Below are 20135 nucleotides of genomic sequence, written 5' to 3'. Positions count from 1 at the left end.
CCAATTATGTACTGGAAGAAAGAATGCTCTAATGCGTGGTCGGGTTCTAATGTACTTCATATGCTCCTTTTTCTTTTATTACATAGTATTTGATCGATTTAGCTGTTTTATACTAATTACTCATGTATCACTTGTTATCGCACTAGTTATCAACACATTTATTACATTTCAATTGAACACTCATCTTAGTTGAACCATGCCAATTGTGAAAGAGTTACTTTGGTTGGATCCTAAAACTAACAAGACATTTTAGAACTGATATTGTTCGATCTGGATGGATTTGCATTTGATTCTATGACTAAATAAATTTTTTTCATAAAAAGAGTACTATATACAGCACTAAGTGAGTATGTGTGTATTGATTACTATCTAACAAGTCGAGACAAGTCAGACGTCTTTTAATTAGGAAATCGATGTTGGCTTTTCTGCATTTGATCTTTTAATTGGTTTGTTTAAGCATTTTGTTTGTAGAGTTAATCCCACGTAGTACATACAATGGATGACCCAATACTGCATTCTCATTATAGCTTCTTTGGGAGATGCCTTATATAAGAAAAATGTAGATATTGTTTTTATACTAGCACGGTACCCGCGCAATACAGCGGTGATCGTGGCGACGGCGATGTGGTGAGAGCGACGGTTGGTGGTGGAGACAGCGTCAAGTGGTGTAGATAATTGATATAAAAGTAATTGATTTAAATGTTAATGGGTATATTTTAAAAGATAAATGACTCGTTGTGTAATTGAATCATTAATGTTATTTTTGATAATTTTCACGTGTAACATTTAAATAGCGAGTTGTTTTTTTATTAGATAGTACTAGCATGGTACCCGCGCGTTGCAGCGGATACCATTGACAATGCGTTCGATGTCGTGATTACCAAAAACAGTATCAGTAAACAATTAATTAAGCGAGATACCACGATGATACCGTAGCTTCAATATCAACCAACAGTAACAAAATACACGTATTAACAATATAAGTGGATATTCAATTGAAGTGAAATTGTGAAAATAGTTTAAATAAGAATGCATTTTAATTGAAATAAAGGAAGGGCATTCTTGTACATTCGCATGGTTACATTTCAACATTTGATGAGAGAGAGTGTTATTTCTTTTATATAATAGTATAGAAGTATAGATAAAAGTATGGATTAGGTGTATAGAAGAATTAAGATTAAAATATAGGGGTATTTTGGGTATAAAAAAGTGTTGAATTTCTTAAAATAGGAGAATTTTAAGATGTTTTATTAGGGGTTATAGATTAGTATGCTTTTAACTTTTAAGCATATGCGTATGTTAGTTCCCAAATACGAGTTGCCAATGGTTGTGACAAGTTTTCAATCCCATCATATATCAGAAAGATAAATAAGATTTATATCAGTCCTGTCCATTACATCTTGCTGAATTAATTTCCATGTCAAACTGAGACCGAAAATATCAGCACCCTTGTTGAAGGAGGAAAGCCACGAGTCGGGCTAAATCAATAGAACAGTAGAGGACATAATCAATTTAGGCTCAGAATTGAAAAGGGTATTAGCCGCAGTCCCTGACCAGTAACTATAATCAGTTCATGTCCATTTAAAATTGACCAACCCATTAATGTAGTAAATTTAGTAAATTTTTTCATTCACAATAGTTGCTTTTTGGCTTCTTAAAGCAAATGATCATAAGAAATCGGTTTTTGATAAAATCTCCAAGACAGAGCCAAATCAAGCAAACCAAAAGATAGTATCAGTTTGATAGATAGAAAGGGTTTGTTGGTCTGCACATTAGATGAACAAGGCTTCATTCACTTGTGTTTACTGCTAGGTCTAAAGGAAATTTAGTTGTGTTAGAATTTATAGATAGAAACGGTTTGTTGGGCCTGCAAATATGATGAACGCAACCTCACATTTTCCTCATGTGAACAAATTATCATAATTTCATATGATAGCATATGATTATTTTGGACATAAATGTTACACTTCGGTTCCTTATTCGAACTTGTAAAAAACTAACACCATTAAATATAGTACTGTTAAATAAAATCTGAATGAACTTATGCTATATCAGTAGAATAAAAGTATAGAATAGGTCCTATTCAGTAACTCCAACCCTTGTATGTATACATCCTGCATGAAGTTAAAAAAAATTCCAACAATTAGATTACAAATTCACAGCGGTTTGCAGGATATCTTCAGTTTCATTTCGTAGATGCAACAGGTGTATCGAAGATCATTTAGTAACTACAGAAAGTGAACTGATGACATTGTCCAAATTATACACTTACAAGATATTAATCAGAGTTCTAAAGTAGACGCAACAACTTCTGGTAACCATTCTTTGAAATAAGTTTGGCTTTCATCATCTGCATTAGTCAAGGCCCCAAGGGGAGTGACGGTTATCTGAAATAGGAGATAATCGAGAGATGAATAATGGGTAATCTTGCAAAAAATTCTTTAGGAAGTGGATAAAAGTACGTACATATCCTTCCTTAAGGAAGCAGAAGTCGGTTCCACCATTTTCCATCTGGCGTTCCTTGAGCTGAAAGGAAGCACAATACTCTTGTTAACATGATTTACGTAGCGGACTCAAACCCAATTAACCCCTTGAGATTCTGATGTGAAGGAAAGATAACTAAGAATGTGCACAGAAAAGTTCAAGGGCAGTTGTTGCAACTCAGAAACTTTATTACTTTAACTACAACTAATTCTGTATATCTTCACTAATATATGCAAGTTTTAAGGCCATTATCATTCTGAATACCTGTTATCGCAAATTTTTCCTTTTCATACAATCCAAACAATATTTCACAATTGTTCTGATGTGCACAGAGGTGAATACCACTATACCTATAATCACATAACACGGCAGTTATGTAAAAACCATGATAGCTTCCTTGAAGTATTAAAAAAAATTAGCGGAAGATTGGCAGGCTTAAGCTGAGAGAGATGGCAGTGTGAAACTCGAGTGTTTTTGGAGAGCAGCTTATCTGATCTCAGAGATAAGCTACTTTGTCATGTATGATGTATCTGTTATAACTTTAAGGGGCTAATTACTTGGAAAGTCCTTCAACTTGTCACTGAAACCTTTTCTGGGGCTCGAACAAAAAAAAGTTCTATTTGGGGAAAGAAAAACGGCTAAAATCTCTTTTATGGGGTTCCGTACAAGTAGCCAGTTAAAAATAGGGCTAATTACTTGGAAAGTCATTCAACTTTTCACTGAAACCTTTTCTGGGGCTCCAACCAAAAAAAGTTCTATTTGAGGGTATGAAAACGGCTAAAATTACTATTGTGGGGTCTCGTGTAAGTAGCCGGTCAAAAAGTATTTTGAATGTAATTTCTCTTTTATTTTATTTTATTTATGGATTACATAAAAATTCCAAGTCATGTCTCTATACAAAACACCAATATATATATATATATATATATAGTTCTGGGTTCCATCTCCATTCCATCTTCATAACCTCCGACCATCCTACCGCCGACACCACCTAAATCCGACTACCCTTTTGCCATTACAGATTTGGGATGCCATAATCACATATTCCCTATGGTAACGTCAGCTCATCATCAACATCACTAGTATATAATCACATCATCAGAAAATCAAAAACAACATACAAATTTTTCGGCCACCCCAACACCACCACCACAAAGATCTGGCCACAAAACTCATGAAACAATTTGAATAATCTTGATTGTATCTTTGTCCCCATTTAACCATTCTCATGTTTAACTCTTATTAAACAACCCAAGTTAAAGATTTGAACATTTTACTTAACACCACTGCAAATCTCCATAGCCGCCACCATAAAGTTTATGATGCCGACAGCGGTGGTTTTAAAATGGAAATGGCTAGATGTCATATGGTACAAGGGAATATAAAAAAGTGGCTAATTTGAAAAAAAAATTGTTGGAGCCCCAAAAAAGGTTTTATTGACAAGTTGAGAGACTTTTCAAGTAATTAGCCCTTAAAAATAAGGATAAAACCGGCTGCTACTGTACACGTCAGCAAAAAGTGATCACGGTCCTACTATAGTAATTTTAGCCGTTTTCATACCCTTAAATAGAACTTTTTTTTGTTGGAACCCTAGAAAAGGTTTCAGTGACAAGTTGAGGGACTTTTCAAGTAATTAGCCCAACTTTAAGTTAAGTAGCATTTGGGGCTTGGGTGTTCTTTTGGAATAGTTAGCTAAAATTAAGGACCACGCACCTCCATATTGAAGAAAAGGTTTCGTGACAAAGCTTTACTATTCGGGTTCAATGATACTGAAGTTGGCTCGTCTGTCAAGCCTTCACCATCAGAAGAAACTTGCTTCCAATTCACTTTCATACAACTGCTACCTTGTTTAGTCAGCTTCATACCCTATTACAAGAGCGTCATAAATGAAGAAGGATAAGTCCTCTAAGTATATCTGACGTTCAATCACTACTACGTCTTAGAGGAATATATGCAACTCACCTTATGATTCTGAATATCTGTGGGCAAATCAACATTCAGAAAACATTTCTGAGGATAGGTCTTATTTTTTATCTCAACCAATATAGCACTTATTATGGATAAGCAAGCCTCTGCAGCCAGTGTGAAGTCGTTGATACTACTCCTACCGTTTTTCCTGTCAATAAACCCAAGTCAAAAAGAGTTGATCATAATCTGTTTTTCAGTGGAACTCATGATAATGGGCTTTGACAAAATGCTTTTCTGTTCGATTTTAGATATAAAGTGAAACAATTTTCAGCATATCTAATGTGAAGAAGTTAACATACCAATCATATGATATGGAAACAGATGGTAAACCATATATAAAGGCCTCACGGGCACCTGCCACCGTCCCCGAGTAAACACTGCATTTCAAAAGACATGAAGAATTAAACTTTGCTGAATAGCGTGAATATGAATGAAAATGGTGCTCCTTGAAATTGTAAACTACGTCTAAAGTTTCAAAATTAGTACTAACATGTGATAACCGCAGTTGCTGCCCATATTTATGCCACTTAACACCTGTGCAGAGTTGCTGAAATAAGTCAGTCAGTTTCGATATAGTATAATATGCATCAAATTTAAGTTGTAGTTGTGTACAATTAGGCCTGGAAGAAGATAAGCCCTCACAAAGATCAAAAGGTGAAATACATTGATTGTAAGTAACTGACAAATTGTTTAAACAAATATGGAAGTTGAATAATCTACCAGATCAGGAACCGAAGGAAAAAGTGCCTTTGAGATTCCTAACGAAGTACAATCAGACGGAGTTCCTGCAAATTAGAAATAACAATCAAATGAATATCTGCAAACATAACCTATCAATCATGAGAATGTTTTGAAGGGTACTAATTAACTAAAAAAAAAGTAGACAAAAATCCTAACTATTTTGATATAGCAAAGCGTTAAAACAGAAGTGGACTAATTTCAGAATTGTAACTTATGTAGTATTGGCAGTTAATGCGTACTTATGTAGAGTAAGCAGTCATGAATTCTTAACTAACCAGAGACAGCAAAAGCCGTTGCTCCACTGATTTCGGTTGGCTTTGCAGAGAGAGTACGACGCACAGTAGCAGCGTGACTCACCGCTGATCTATCCCTAGAAACATATATATATGAATATCTAACAAGTTATTATAAATAAAAGTCAACTGCATAATACATATGTACTACATGTGTAGGCATTTTGCATACAAAAGAATGTGCATGATAATATTTATAATTAATCAGTGTCTGCAAACTCCAAAAGTTCAGGATAAACAACTTACGAATCAGGGGCGCAGACCCAGACACGGTAACGATTAGTAGAAACCAAGACACGGACAAGTGCCTGCAGTCCTGGTGCTTCTATTCCGTCGTCGTTTGTTACCATTATCGTGGGCTGGTCACCCTCGGTTACATCATTATTATATGTAACATCTTCCATGAGTAATATCCTGAATGGATGGATCACTGTTAGGGAAAAACAAATAAGAATTGTACATAGTGGAAGACTGGAAATGGTATGAGTTAGTAGAATCAAGTCAATGTGGGTCGACTACTTTATTAGTTGGTTGTATGCATTTGTCTTTATGTATATCTAATGGTTGGGTCATATTCCATAAGAAAAACTAAACCACTTCCTTTTGTTAATACTTATTATTCTACTTTGTTTACACATATTTAGACATGTTTGTCTTTTTAACTACGGTATTAAACAGCAAATGAATAAAATAATACTCCTATTATTAGAGATAGATTTGAGATGGGCCTTCTTCTTAATGAAATAGTAGTTGATTAAAAATGGATGGACTTGAAAACTTTAAGAAAAGCGTTTGGTTGGAGAAAACGCTCCTAGTAGTATACTTTTGTTTTCCATAAGAACATGAAAACGTTCAAATAATAGTTTTTCGAGTTAATTGTCGACGAAAACAGAAAATAATATTTTATAATCTTTAAAGGAAAAGTTTGAAAACATTTTCGAACAACCATACATAATCTAAGATTTTATCATCATCAAAGACTGACTTCTATGGCCATTCGATCATTTTCTTGCTACTTTTGTTTTTATATGTCACTTCTAAAGATGATCTTCACCCTCTCTATCTGACCATTAAGGCTATTCAAGCGGAATAGTTACCAGAAAACCGATTTTTGTCCTTCTTATAGACAAATAACTGTGTCCTGTTTAGAGTTATTGAGAAGTGACTAAAGAGCCTTGAAGAGGAATTACCAAAAGTTCATTTTGGGAGTAATATGGAAGTGGAAGGCTGTTATGGGTATAGAAAGACAATTGGCTCTGTACAAAGCATGTAAGCAATAGTTATGGGTGAAAAGATGCATATGGAATTCCATAATATTCAATAAAAACCATTGATTAGGTTGTTGAATTGATGGATACAGTCAGTCGAAAATTGGAGATACATCTAGTCTACTACATTTCTTCAAGAAGTGAGTAGTTGATATGGCGATTGGGATTATATTATTAGTTTAGTGTATGATGTATGTTTATATGTTGCAGCACAGAAGTTGATAATTATTGTTGATTGATTGATAGTCATGGTACATGCTGCTTATAAAGGACTTTCCATATCATGGTAAAATCTCACTCATCCTCCCGAATCTGATTTTGTTGTGTTAGTTTTTAGTTACAAAATCTTTAACCGCAGTCTCTCTTTTTTTTTTGGTTATGTACAGTGATATACCGATGGTTCAGCTTATCATAAATTACAATGCATTACTGCCCCAATCACAAAAGTTTATTCGAGGCATCCTTATTTAGCATGGCTAAAAAGGCAATATCCTATGGAAGACATCACACATGACTTAAGGGGTTTTTCGTACAGCAAATTTGTAAGGACCAAGGGCTTGTTTGAACTCTAAAGTGATGTAATTCCATAGCAAATGTTTACAGCCACTATGTACCGATAGAGGTGTACAAAATAACCGGGTTGGAACCCGAACCCGAAACTGGTCAACAACCGGGTTTGACCCAAACCGGTTCGGGTTTGACCCAGGGACGGCTCCAGCTTGGGGGCAGCGGGGTCCGTTGTCCCCACTCCAATTTTAGTACAATGTAATTTTTCAAAATTTAAATGGTATATTTGTAATTTCCTAGTAAAAGTAAGAAAAAATAAGTAGGAAATAAATATAAATGTTACCTTCGTTGTCAACTTGTCATAAACTTATTATTTGGATGTCATTGGTTATCAAACATTAATTTTAAGATAGATTTTTTCATTAAAAGATTAAAAAAACCCGAATTGTTTTGATTTTTAATAGAAAAAATGAAGTATAGTTTAGAGAAAAAACTTTTGTTGTTTGGGTATGTAAATGTGTAGTATAATATAGTGGAATTGTTTATAGAAAATGTATTTTCTTTTAATTTATTATATATATTTATCACAAACAATTAATTATAATTATCATAATGTAGAGAATATATATATATATATACAAGCTGATTACAGTATATCTAAAGAAGTATATTTTTTGGGTTTCTTGTATTATATGATTGAATACGTTTTCATTTAATAAGATCTTGTTTGATACGTGTGGTCATTATTTATTAAGAAAAACTAGTATCTTTAAATATGCGTGTTAGACATGGTGTAGATAACAAATTCTTTTGAAGGTCCATTTTCTATTTTCAAGCTAGGGCTTTTTGTTTTGTTTTGTTTTTTTCATTTTCCGATACGACTGTTATAAATATGACAAATAACTTTTAATTTTGCCCCCTCGCAAAAAATTTCCTGGCTCCGTCCCTGGTTTGACCCAACTACGGTTACAAACCGGTTTGAATTTTCGGTTTTATTTTCGGTTAGAGACCGGGTTGAGTTCAGCTCGGGTTCGGTTTTTGGTCAAAAAAACTTAGTCAAACCCGGTCAAAGTTTGACCCAAACCGGTTTCAAACCGGGTCGGGTAGGGTCAAACCCGGTTTTGGTTCCGTTAACAAAAAAACCGGTTCGGTTTCGGGTCGGATGGGGTAGAAACCAGTTTTTGTTCACCTCTATGTACCGAGCCACACTTTCTTAATATGGATGGTCATGGAATATGAGCTAGAGACGCAAGATACACTAAAATCATGGGAACAAACCAACTGATAAACAGTCAATTTAATAGCTGACAAGGTTCTCAATTCCATTTTTTTTTAAAATGCCAATATCTGGGGAAATTTGTTCACACATTAAAGTCACTAGCAAATCTGGTTGGATTTTCTAATCAATGGAAAGAGGTGGTATCTTACCTTGAGCTACGATGCCAAAGAAGAGTTGTGGTTGAGGATGAAAGACAACTATCTTTTACGGCTAACTTCTGTTATATGGCAATAAAGGAACAATATGTCTATTCAATAAAAAGAAAAGAAGTATTGATGTATATTTACCAAAATTTACCAGGGTAAACCCCTTTCACCAAAAACAAAAACCCGGAATTTGATGATAAGAAATTTACAAATATAACGGATATAAGTATCAGATTTTTGATGATAAGAAATTTGATGATAAGATTTAACAAATAGTAGTGATATTCGTATCAGATTTTTTGATGAATCTACCACATTATACATGTTATACAGCTGATGGTACAAACTACTACAATTGACCATGGTGGTGGTGAGGATAAAGGATATAAGTACTTCAAAAATTCTCCAGCGACACAGCTATCTCCTTCGACCACGTCCATCTTTGGCGAGCCAGAAAAATCAGGCGACTTTTTGTATATCCGGTGACCCCACCACCGCCGTCTTTCAAGTCATCTTCATTTTTCCGGCGAGTTTTGACCATTTGACCGGTTTGATACGGTTCAAAAACGGTCCGGTTAGCTCCAATTCACCCGGTTCATCACGGTTTGATCCGGTTCACTTTCATCAATCTGACCGGTACCAAATGGATCGGATATCTTTAAAAATCCGGTCAAACCCCGGTCCGATCAGTCCGACCTGCCGGGTTGAAAACATTGCAATTAAATATCACTCCGAGTAGGCAATTAGTAATGTTTTTGGAGGGTAAACCGAATTTTTTACTAAACTCTTGAAAAAAATGGTGGGAATTTAATGATTTCAAAATTTCAAACCAAATAATTTAAATTCACATTGAAAATTTAAAATATTCAAAATTTACACAAAAAAGAAAAAGTGGAAATAAAAAAAAGGTGGAAATATTAACCGATTCAAATTCGGTGAAATTTGTTTGAATTCACCTCGAAAATTTGAAATATTTTGATTCAATTTCAAAAGGATTTACCGTCCAAAATCAAAACATTTGGTGTTGTTTTCAAATTTCACCCTGTATATGTGGAAGTGTTATTTCACAACATAATTTCTTTACACAACAATATTGCCTCCCACATTTCCAATACTCATACCATGGAAAATCAAGAGCAGCCTTGTGAGGTATCATCAACTTGTGCAGCCAACCGACTGCTTTAGTTGATCGTTATCTCAGAGCAAGTCGTATGTTTCGATCTCCCATCACTTCTTCGATCAGCACTAAACATAGCCGTTTGCCTTACACATTTTGCTTAAGAGATCACTGAAACATTGCAACATACGCAACAGATAGAGTCATAATTACAATACCTGCAACAGATAAAGTCATAATTACAATACCTGTCTGTTTATCCACCACATACAATACTTAGATGAAATACATAACACCCGCAAAACTTTAGGCAAAACTTTAACTTATAGAAGGTCTATCAAGATTCCGTGTTCCTACACGTGTCTAAAACTAGTATTAATATTAGAAACAATATCTGCTAGATCCGAAAAACATTAAGATCTTAAATCTGAATTTGAATCAATGAAACTTAAAGATCTTAAATCTGGAAAACATAAAGATCTTCCTCTTCATATTCCTCTTTGTCACCTTCTTCATCAACTGGCAGCTGAACCTCTTCTGTTGGTGGCTGAATCTCTTCTGCTGGTAGTTGTAGTTCTTCTGATAGGAATGTATTGAGTGTCAGATACAGATGTATAGATATACAGATTTGTGTGAATATATATATATATTATTTGTATGTATTAATTGGAATGGAATGGAAAGAGAAGTTTGTGTATTATCACCATTTTCTGTTTCATTAAGATAAGGTTGTGTTTAGTTCTGGTTACCTGATACTTTGCCACTTGAAAACCTCTTAAAAATGATATATACAGGGTAAGGTTCATGTGATAACGGTTGACATATGAACAGGTCGACCGCGTCGTTGTAACAGGTCGTTGTAAGAAATTGCCAGCTCTAATTACAACCTCCTAAATCATTATTGCTTTCACATTTTTTCCACTATCATAATAATATGTTAGCTTTATAAATTATGGTGTTTAATTGTAAATCTCGATTAGTGGAAGGGGTTTTAGTGTTAATTAGTTTCATGTATAAATAGCCCCTTCCTTCACATTTGTAATTAACTCTTTCATATATACAAAATTCATTTACATCTTTTCTCTCAAAACACACACAAACACATACTAGATCTAATCCACCATATACCCATAATTCAAGCTCAAATTTATAGTTTACATAATATTATCTTTGTAATCATAATTAATGCATTAACAATATTATTATTATAGATGAACCAGGCACACAATGTTTGTGGGTCTAACCAACACAACCCTGCCTGGCTGCCCCTTTTTTAAATGTCCTAAAATGAGCCACAGTCAATCCAAATCCAGTTTGGCCAATTACTAAGCTTTGGGTTATGTGCGTCAAATTCAAATATCTCCATTATTCCCAACTGGATAGAGATGACTTGCTAGTTGGAATATAATTAGGACTAAATAACCTAATGAAATCAACTCGGCACACTAGCAAACATGTAATGTTTACAAGGTATTAATTTGTCCAGTTAGAAAGTTCGCTGTACAACCTTGATTATCATGTGTGCCCTCGACATGAGTGGATGTGTGTTTGTGACAGAGAGAGAGAGAAAGAGATGCATGCATACCTGCCTTGAGAGCGACGCCCACTATTGTCTTCATGCCAAAATTTAGGCAGAGGTTTGATAACATATTTCAAAATCTGCAGCGATGAATACATTATTTTTCATCAGAAGTCTGTACATCATTTATACACAGAGGCAAACACATTATCATACTTTTTATCAGGTCTAGTAGAAAAACAGTTGGGAAAGGAGAGGAAGAAAAGAGTGGGAAGAGGGTGGGGGCTATTGATCACAACAGACCTTTGGCATAACTACTCCTTCTGGAGGTTCTGGGATATGTTCATGGGGTAATGGATTCTGAAAAGCAATGTTCCTGCCAAACAAGAAAGGTCATTGTCATGTCGAGGGATAATGGATTTATAATAATCACTCAGATAAGAAATCTTACAGCGCATTGTTATTCTCAATATCCTCCAAACCATTAATAGGGGACTTATCACCCGAACTCTGACCATTTCTCTCAGACAACCACAGATAACCATTCATACCATCACTGTAAATTAGCTTAAACCATGAATCTATAGAAAAAGAAGAGAGAGAGAGAGAGAGAGAGAGAGCACAAAAAGTAGAAACAACCAACCTAGCTTTTGCTTTAATTGCCCTGGGGAGTCTTTCACTTTGAGGGGTACGCTTTGAATAATTATAATATGCATCAACTTGTGAGGCCAAGCTACTAAGTCGAGATATGTACAATAAATCAAAGGAAACACTATTTCTCACTAGCTCTTCAGCCTAGAAACAGAAACCCAAACTTTGCATTAGCCATTGAATAATACGAATGGAAATGTTTCCATTGAACACTCGGAGCTTGGCTTCGATTATATTAGCATACGCTAAATTGTACTTTCTAAAGTAAGCTCCTATATTCTTATGTGATCTGTTGAGTCGATATCTTCACTTCATTATGTTTTTATACTACATATAGAGATATTCTATTTAATTCCATACAAATTCTTCTTACTTCACTTGAAATAATATTATACTTCAGAAATGCTTTGAGATATAAGTATATATCAATCACAAACATGAAATGTAGCAAAATACTTAACTGTTGAAGTGTCATCAAGCTTTTTCGTTTCAGTGAGTAACCTCTCCTCATCAATAAATGGCAATTTGGCTACACCCTACATTAATGGCAAACATTAAAGAGAAGAAATACTATGATGAGCAAAAAAAAGATATCAATAGAACAATAACTATTTGACAAACACTAGATTACCTGCCAAGAATGAAGCTTTCCATTCATGTCAATGTCAAACTCTACATGTGAACATACATATAAACCTCAATGTTACTTTTATGGTTAATTTTCTTTTCTCATTATACATCAGCACAGAGACAAATAGTTGCAAATTGACTGAAGTTACCAGAAGGGTAGAAGTCGATTATGGGTGATGAAGGATCAGTCATCAGTTTTCTGTAATTATCAGGCAGGGCATTTGAACTGTAACGCAAAAGAAAATATAACATAAACTTTAATAAGATAGCACACTGGTGCGTCAACATATTAAAAAACATCAAGGCAAGCAAAACATATGCCAACTCCAATTGATAAATATGAACTACCTTGCCGCTGGCAGAGTTCCCATAAGCTGATCAAAAGGCTTGAATGGCTCTCCCAAAGAAAAGTTTAGTTCCACATCAGCAAAATCTTTAAGATCAGATGCAAATGGAGCATAATGATAGGGATAATACCTGGAAAACAGTAAGACAATTAACACTGTATGCACAATGCTCATTAGTAGTTTTTTGCTTTAAATATATACATCTTAAGTTAACACCTCATATTAGAAGTGGAATATTAGCAATTAAAACAAAATGAATCTTCTTTTTAATTGGCCATTCTATAGTTTTTTCCCCTTTAATCCTTAATCATAGATTACATTTCAAATTAAAAAATACAGTGTTCCGAGTTTATAATAATAGCAGACACGAGACGGAACAACACAGATGCTAAATTGATGATGACTAAATAACTACTGCTAAATGAATTATATCATATAAATATAAATGAACTTCAAATGCTACAAACATATGGAAGATCATTCAACAACTCGAAGAAATAGATCCAACTAGCAAAAGAATGCCAAAAATAGGGTTGTGCAGCAACATGGTAGACAGATTTTACAATGAAAGACTGAAATATATTATATCCCACATTGCTAAAGGTAACCGCACATTTGATCAGGTGGCCCTTTTGTCTCCACATAAACATTAGATAGGTGAACTTGTCCTGAGAGGCATATGATCCACCTTATATAATAAAGTTTATTTTATAATTTGTTAGGGTTTAAAGCCTGAAGGCATGCACTTCCGACCTTCAGTCACGATATCCTGGGCTTAAAAACCCGATCTCTACAGGACCCTTTAATCAATTAATCCTACCTTGTGAACCCTTGCAAGCCACCTAGCAGATAATAATTTATCTAACCACATGCAGATTTGTCAAATTCAGCTGGCGAAGCCAAAAGTTTAAGTCACGGGTAGCCAAATAGTTTACAAGATACTAACAATTGTATAAAATTGACCATAACTTCAAACTGCTCACCTGGGTGAACGTGTGGGATTCTAAGTGTATATTTTGTTGAGCAGTCAATTAGTTTTAAACTACAATAATTACTAATACATAAATATAAGACTAGAAATATAAAGTTTAATATGTATTGCAGGGTCTCAACGTTCCACCTTGGTCTCCATGTATAACTCTGCCAGTCTATATTATATAAGGATAATGATTAATAGGTCTAATTGGTATGCCTAAAGATAGGACTAATAATAAGATGATCAAACATTGTATGATGATTGGTAAAGATTAGGAGAAAGAAAACTCATGTTACATGTGTCAAACATCTTTATCTTTAGGTCCATATTTTAGGTCTATCAAAGGGGGCATAAAGCATAAAAAAGAAACAAAGTGTATGGTCAACATGTTTTAGGTACCACTGCCAAGAGCAAACACCCCGACAAGAATACTGCCAGACCCAGCATAACCCTTTCACGTAACTCATTACCTGCATATGCAACCAACGACATTAAGAGGACAGCAGTGTGTACACCATTTAAGAATCTATGGTTGAAAAGCAACTACAACAACAAAAACAAATGTAACCAATCCCGACATAAGCGGAGTATTGGGAGGTGAGATGTAGACAGTCTTGCCTCTACCGCAAGGGTAGAGAGACTGCTTTCAGGATTACCTCCGGCCATAGAGTGAAAGTGAACGTATGTGATAAGGGACAATACATATTAAAAGAGTAATTTATGAATAAAATACCAATAGAGTAAGAATAACAGAAACATATAAATATAATAAAAATAAATAAACATAAAACACAGACATAAAACATACTTGTACCAAGCATAGCACGCAGAGTATCGCATCATGCAAGCATACACCATTTAAGAAACTATGGTAGAAAGGATGTAACATAGATAAAACTCTTTGGCATATCCCTCTCTAGTGAGTTAGGTTTGGGACTCACCATTTGCCTTTTAACTTTTTCAACCTCCTTTGGATCTAACAAATTTAACTTCTCAATATAATACCTTTCCTTGTAACCGGGTTCCCCCAATCTAATCTGAGAAATAAAAAAAGCTATATATTACATAATAGATAGTATAAAATCAGTATACTTAAGGTCATCTGTAAGCACAAAACAGCCTAGTTAGTGCACAGTTTGCTAGATAGTCGGGTAACCGCAGTTGTATCTGATAACTGTGACCTTCATATTATGGAACCAAGAAAAGAGCAAACATATGTCAAACTTTTAGGTTTATGACTCCTTAGTTCAAAAATGGTTTTCTGAGAAAATAATATAATATGGTTTGAAATATAACATATGTTAGGTAAATTTTCAAGCATTCATAATTGCAGATATATTATTGTACCTTGTCCGCCACAGGAACCTCTTGTCTTGCTTTACGTTGATATTCTTCGTTGTTCTCAGACTCCTAAATTAAAAAACCAAACCAGCACAGAACATAATATATTTTCTTACCTTCATTGATAATAGTCGGTAGAATATACAAATAATAGCAATTGGAAACATGACCTTAAGTTACATAACAATATAACATAATAACATATAGGTATCCATTGGGGTAGCAAAGTCAATTGAGACCAAAAATATTACCATACGGGCACGCTTTTGAAAGATTTGGTCTTCATGAATCGCAACTGCCCGAATAAAGTACTCAACTCTGTCTAGCAAGACCTGAAATTCAGGTATTTGTACATAAATACAAATATATAGAGTTACACGATTACATGTTTACAGCCAATCACAATAAAGCCAGCCAGCAAATACTAACAGAGAAGTATAAAGTGCAAGCGAGGATGATAACCACATATCGTTTATTCTGCTTCAAGTATGTGCTATTCTTATGAAACCATGCAGTAAAAATAACCTCACTCAACTTATGAGCTACGACTATGCCATATTTCTGTTATTAGATTAGATGAAGTAAAAGAATGATTTTAAAGTTTTTTCCATTGGCCAGTGCTTCAATGGATAACTTCAAATTACTTGGACATGAATTTTCTTGTTAGACATCTTTTTGTTTGGAATTTTTTGGTAAGGCATGACCCACTCATCCACCTATTTATAAGCTGATTGTATAGAATATGGGGATATGCCCAATATATCAACTCCGTTTTATGTAATTAATTAATCAACTAATAAGATCTTTGAAACGTATCTCACTCTATATTCATTTCCATTCTCTTTTTTCTAGCTAGTAATCACTTCCGATCTTGCTTACTGTTCAATTAGGTCTCGATTCCTATATTATTTATGATATTAGGCATTTAGGCCTATCCAACGTCAAGATATTAGTGACTATAAGATTGTTTTGTATGTGACTAATCCCTTGTAATCTACAAAACTGTGAAGGTCACTAGATTTTTTCTACACTTATTTCAAGAGGTCATAGAAGACAGAAAACACAAAATTAGGGGCAACACAATTACATCAAGATAGCTTTCAAAGAGAAACTACAGAAATTAAGTATCGAAGATTAAAAAAGACATAATAATTTCATATAATGAAAGGCACAATTACCTTCCCGCGGTCAGTAAGATAGCCACCCATTGCAACAAACTCCTTTTTATAGGTTTGCAATAGCAGATTCATGGCACCCTAGATTAGCATAAGAAAAAAGAAAGTACGTATCTATTAACATAAATATATAGGATGTACTAGTACAGATAATGCTTATTGAATATATATATATGTGTGTGTGTGTCTGTGTGTGTGTGTATATAACAAATGTCTTAAATACAATGATATGAATCTGCTGGCATAATATCCAATAAAAGTATAAGGGTGTTAAGTGTGTTTTTCAATAGTAGTTTCCTATTCTTGGTAAGTACTTGTTCACCAAATTAGGTCAAGTTAGGTTATGTCTGATGTCTTCAAATAAGGCCTATGAGCCAATTGTTTAGGAGAGTGGAGATTATTTAGGTTCTATGAACTAGGAGTTGTGGGACTAAAACCAGTTGTGGAGCTTGCTGAGGCTCAACTCAGTATTTATCTATCTATCTAATATAGCAGCCGACTTTTGCCGGCTATTATTCTTCTTTTGTTGTGTAAATCTGATCTGTACGGACTGTACCACATCATACAATTTCCACTCCTTTTGCCAATTCATTCATATAAAAGCAGAAAGAGATCTTAAGACATATTCAGAATCAATTTCCTGGCAGCTGTCCATACCTCTCGAATCTCTAATGTAGGCAGACTTGGAAGAAAATCATTTCCCACAAAAAAGGAAATAAATACAAAATCATCAACCAGTCTTTCCCGGCTGACCTCAAAAGGAGGATTTGAAATCTTCAAATCATATTGTAAATATTCACGCAGACACCAAATTTTGAGGAACTGCCCACAATAACAAAAGATAATATGGGACAATAATTACATAGCATGTTAACTTAAGGTGGCATAAAAATAGCTATTTGAGAATCTTACCTGATATTTCTTCATATAAATTGGAACATCATTTAAAGCCCTGACATTCATACTACCAGGACACTCAACAGCCAGGTGACCTACTTGGCCACATTGAAAATATTCCTCCTGCTGAACAGGGATTGTGATCACCTGACAAACTTAATAGGTTAGATTTGTTCTTATTGACCAAAAATAGAGCAATCATTGCAAGTGACAGCATTCGCAATACATAGAGGGGCCAAGATTTGGAAGATCGGATGAGACGCTCTGGGTATACACTAGTGATTATTAGTACAAATACGACAGACCAGGCCAGGTGGTTTTACAGTTTACCCACCAACAGTTTTGTCCAATTTATGAGACGCTCTGGGTATACACTAGTGATTATTAGTACAAATACGACAGACCAGGCCAGGTGGTTTTACAGTTTACCCACCAACAATTTTGTCCAATTTATACAAGTAACGTGCGTTGATTATGATTACCAAAACACGATTATAACAATAACAATCTGGAGAGGAAAAATCAACTTATGAAGTTGTATGCATTTAAAATACACTTTAAATAACTTTCAACTCCTAGGACTCAAATGAACCTTTGCCTTTTAGCTATTCTTTTATGTGATTGATTGAGATGAAAGAACAAACCAAACCGATCTATAAGTTGGGATCTCTTACAACACGTTGTTTACTAACCTCCCTCAATATCGAGAAGTGGACCTCATGAGTAGCTAAAAACAACATAATAAGATCGGCATCCTACCAAAATATACCCTATTATTAGCTGCTACAAAAAAAATTTGAAAACACGATATATAAGATGGAAAATATAGCATAACTGCATAATCGAATCTTCAACTCACCAATCCATAAAGACAGTGTCGAGTGTTCGGATCAAAATCGGGAAGGTTACGCTGTAACCGAATAAACGACATTATCTTGTGTTCGCCTTCACCAGGCACGTTTGAGTCAGAAAGAATCACCTTCAAATAAACACGCAGAGCATCCATAAAAAAATTAAAAGAAAACAAAGCTAACCAAAAACAGAAAATCATAATAAAAAGCAAGCTAACATGAAAATCAAACAGAAAATACTAGAAGTGGCAACATGGGCGTGATGGGCCTGTAAAATACAGATTAAAGCTCTAGTGAACTTGATTTAGAAGGTCGTATGAATTAAACATACACTTTTGAAAATTTTCAATCCGCATTCTGATTGTTCCCTGTTTAGCTGAACTTTTCTATTTGACTGTTTGAGATTGCAAATAACCCAAATTTATTAGTTATACGTAAATGGGTGAATATTGCCACCTTTAAAGAAGGTATGGAGTGATGGGTTGTTAACAAACCTTTATATACTTCCATTTAGGATCTTGATTCAATCTACATTGTATAAAATACTGAAGGGCCACAGATAAATCAGACATAAACTGAGTTCCAGGTGTGATAACGTTTGAATCATATGTTTCAAGTTTCTGTCTAGGAGCAAGTACGGCTCCCAGGGCCGATTCAGCTCTTAACCTCTTTTCTTTAGCTTCCTAAATTAAAATGTAACAAAACTAAGTTCACTGGATATAGTAAGTAGTTTGACCATACAACAGATAAATAAGAAAACCTCACCGCATCTTCAGCGGCAGCCCTAAAACGGCGGGACCGTTGTGGATTCATTTTAGCTCTAGAGGCCACACCATCTGCAAAAAAAAAAAAAAATTGAAGCTGATACGTAATTCAACCTTAAAGATATACTCCCTATGGCCGATTGTAACTAATCCAAATTTTTATTTTAGTTTGACCGATTTTAAATGTCCACTTTCAAAATAGACTGCTATATTTTAAGGATACAAATAAATATTACCTTTCCTTCAGGATGAAAACAAGGGTGAATAATTCCATTCATATCCAAATACAGATTATCGATTTTAAAGGACAAATCTTTATCCACCACGTCAGCAATTGCGTCTGAGTAACGCTCAGCTAGCCAACTGTAAAACGCTGGTACTCCCATTGATTATGATTTAAGAAATTTATTTTACACTAACAAGAATAATAAGAATAGACTGTGTTTTGTAACCTCTGTCAAACCCTAATATATATATGTTGGGCTTGCCTTTTTTTTAGGTCGGCGGCTGTTGTCGTGGTGCTAGCGGCGGTAGTTTGTGGTGGTGGAGGTTGGAACGGTGGTGATGATTTGAAGTGGGTTTGTTATTGTGTCGGCGGCGGGCCTGTTGGGTGTGGTGGTCGGCGGGTTTCGGCTGATGCTTTTCTCTGGCTTGCTTTTCCAAATTGCATTTTGACCTGCGGTAATGTATTCGGGATTTTCAAAAATTGTCTGAGTTCAATTAGTAATTTTTGTTTCATGTGATAATGAATGATATTCTCGATACCCTGTTTTGTCCGAAAGAAGCGATTGAATATTGTTACCCGAGCATGAACATTGTTGCATCATTTTTACACATCCTGATGACAAATAGTTAAGTTCATCTTTATATTTATATTTAGTTACTTTATTACTACTCATGTTTATTAGTTACATTTGTAGGTGTAGCTAACCTTCACTTCGATGTATACGTTCTGTTCCAAAATTATGAATCCCGGTTCTTTGAATTTTCTTTCCAAAAAGTGTAACATTAGGGTATGTTCTTGAGTTTTTTCTAAAAGAGAAAGGAAAGGATTATGAAAGAAATTAAAATTTTTTGTGTTCTTTGGTTTTATTTAAAAGAAGAAGAGAAAAGAAAGGAAAAGATATGAAAGAAGAATTCAATAGATTTTGTTAAGGATATTTTCTTCCCAATTTTGGGAT

The 20135-nt window shown here is 34.6% G+C and overlaps 2 protein-coding genes across 4 annotated transcripts; both read right to left on the bottom strand.

Annotated features, from left to right (window-relative positions):
- Window positions 1–1876: 1876 nt before the first annotated feature.
- Window positions 1877–5959, bottom strand: LOC122595828 (5'-nucleotidase SurE-like). Of its 3 annotated transcripts, none has more exons than XM_043768279.1 (10): window positions 5733–5955; window positions 5469–5563; window positions 5173–5237; window positions 4943–4986; window positions 4752–4829; window positions 4447–4600; window positions 4198–4350; window positions 2467–2526; window positions 2273–2387; window positions 1877–2114 (listed from the first exon to the last, which is right to left on the bottom strand). In XM_043768279.1, exons 1-9 carry the CDS (start codon window positions 5888–5890, stop codon window positions 2283–2285), a joined length of 912 nt encoding a protein of 303 aa, XP_043624214.1. In that variant the 5' UTR covers window positions 5891–5955; the 3' UTR covers window positions 1877–2114; window positions 2273–2282. The 3 variants fall into 3 exon arrangements, 1 of the variants encoding a protein (XP_043624214.1); XR_006323257.1 differs by lacking the exon at window positions 1877–2114 and adding an exon at window positions 2749–2834 and having other exon boundaries at window positions 2357–2387; window positions 5733–5959; XR_006323258.1 differs by lacking the exons at window positions 1877–2114; window positions 2273–2387; window positions 2467–2526 and adding exons at window positions 2532–2599; window positions 2749–2834 and having other exon boundaries at window positions 5733–5959.
- A 4031-nt stretch (window positions 5960–9990) lies between these two features.
- On the bottom strand, window positions 9991–19037 carry LOC122595441 (5'-3' exoribonuclease 4-like). Its single transcript, XM_043767799.1, has 21 exons — window positions 18956–19037; window positions 18685–18873; window positions 18199–18318; window positions 18032–18094; window positions 17355–17486; window positions 17100–17264; window positions 16446–16523; window positions 15519–15599; window positions 15274–15336; window positions 14875–14963; window positions 14735–14771; window positions 14326–14396; window positions 12952–13080; window positions 12753–12829; window positions 12605–12645; window positions 12435–12509; window positions 11966–12117; window positions 11774–11878; window positions 11626–11698; window positions 11393–11462; window positions 9991–10382 (listed from the first exon to the last, which is right to left on the bottom strand). The coding sequence occupies exons 1-21, from the start codon at window positions 19001–19003 to the stop codon at window positions 10261–10263; spliced, it is 1980 nt and encodes a 659-aa protein (XP_043623734.1). The 5' UTR covers window positions 19004–19037; the 3' UTR covers window positions 9991–10260.
- Between the last annotated feature and the right edge of the window lie 1098 nt (window positions 19038–20135).

This window comes from Erigeron canadensis, chromosome 4, assembly GCF_010389155.1.
Source record: "Erigeron canadensis isolate Cc75 chromosome 4, C_canadensis_v1, whole genome shotgun sequence".
Classification (NCBI taxonomy): domain Eukaryota; kingdom Viridiplantae; phylum Streptophyta; class Magnoliopsida; order Asterales; family Asteraceae; genus Erigeron; species Erigeron canadensis.
This window is presented reverse-complemented; position numbering and strand designations above follow the sequence as displayed.

Bases quoted from the DNA above. Each gene is read 5' to 3' on its own strand.
- LOC122595441 (XM_043767799.1), bottom strand. From the start codon at position 19,003: ATGAATCCACAACGGTCCCGCCGTTTTAGGGCTGCCGCTGAAGATGCG. The intron at 18,095-18,198 runs GTGAGTTGAAGA...ATATTTTGGTAG, and splicing joins GACACTGTCTTTATGGATTG to GATGCCGATCTTATTATGTT. The intron at 17,265-17,354 runs GTAAGATTCTCA...TATTGTGGGCAG, and splicing joins TTTATATGAAGAAATATCAG to TTCCTCAAAATTTGGTGTCT.
- LOC122595828 (XM_043768279.1), bottom strand. From the start codon at position 5,890: ATGGAAGATGTTACATATAATAATGATGTAACCGAGGGTGACCAGCCC. The intron at 5,238-5,468 runs GTTAGTTAAGAA...TCTAATTTGCAG, and splicing joins AACGGCTTTTGCTGTCTCTG to GAACTCCGTCTGATTGTACT. The intron at 4,351-4,446 runs GTGAGTTGCATA...CTCTTGTAATAG, and splicing joins CAGATATTCAGAATCATAAG to GGTATGAAGCTGACTAAACA.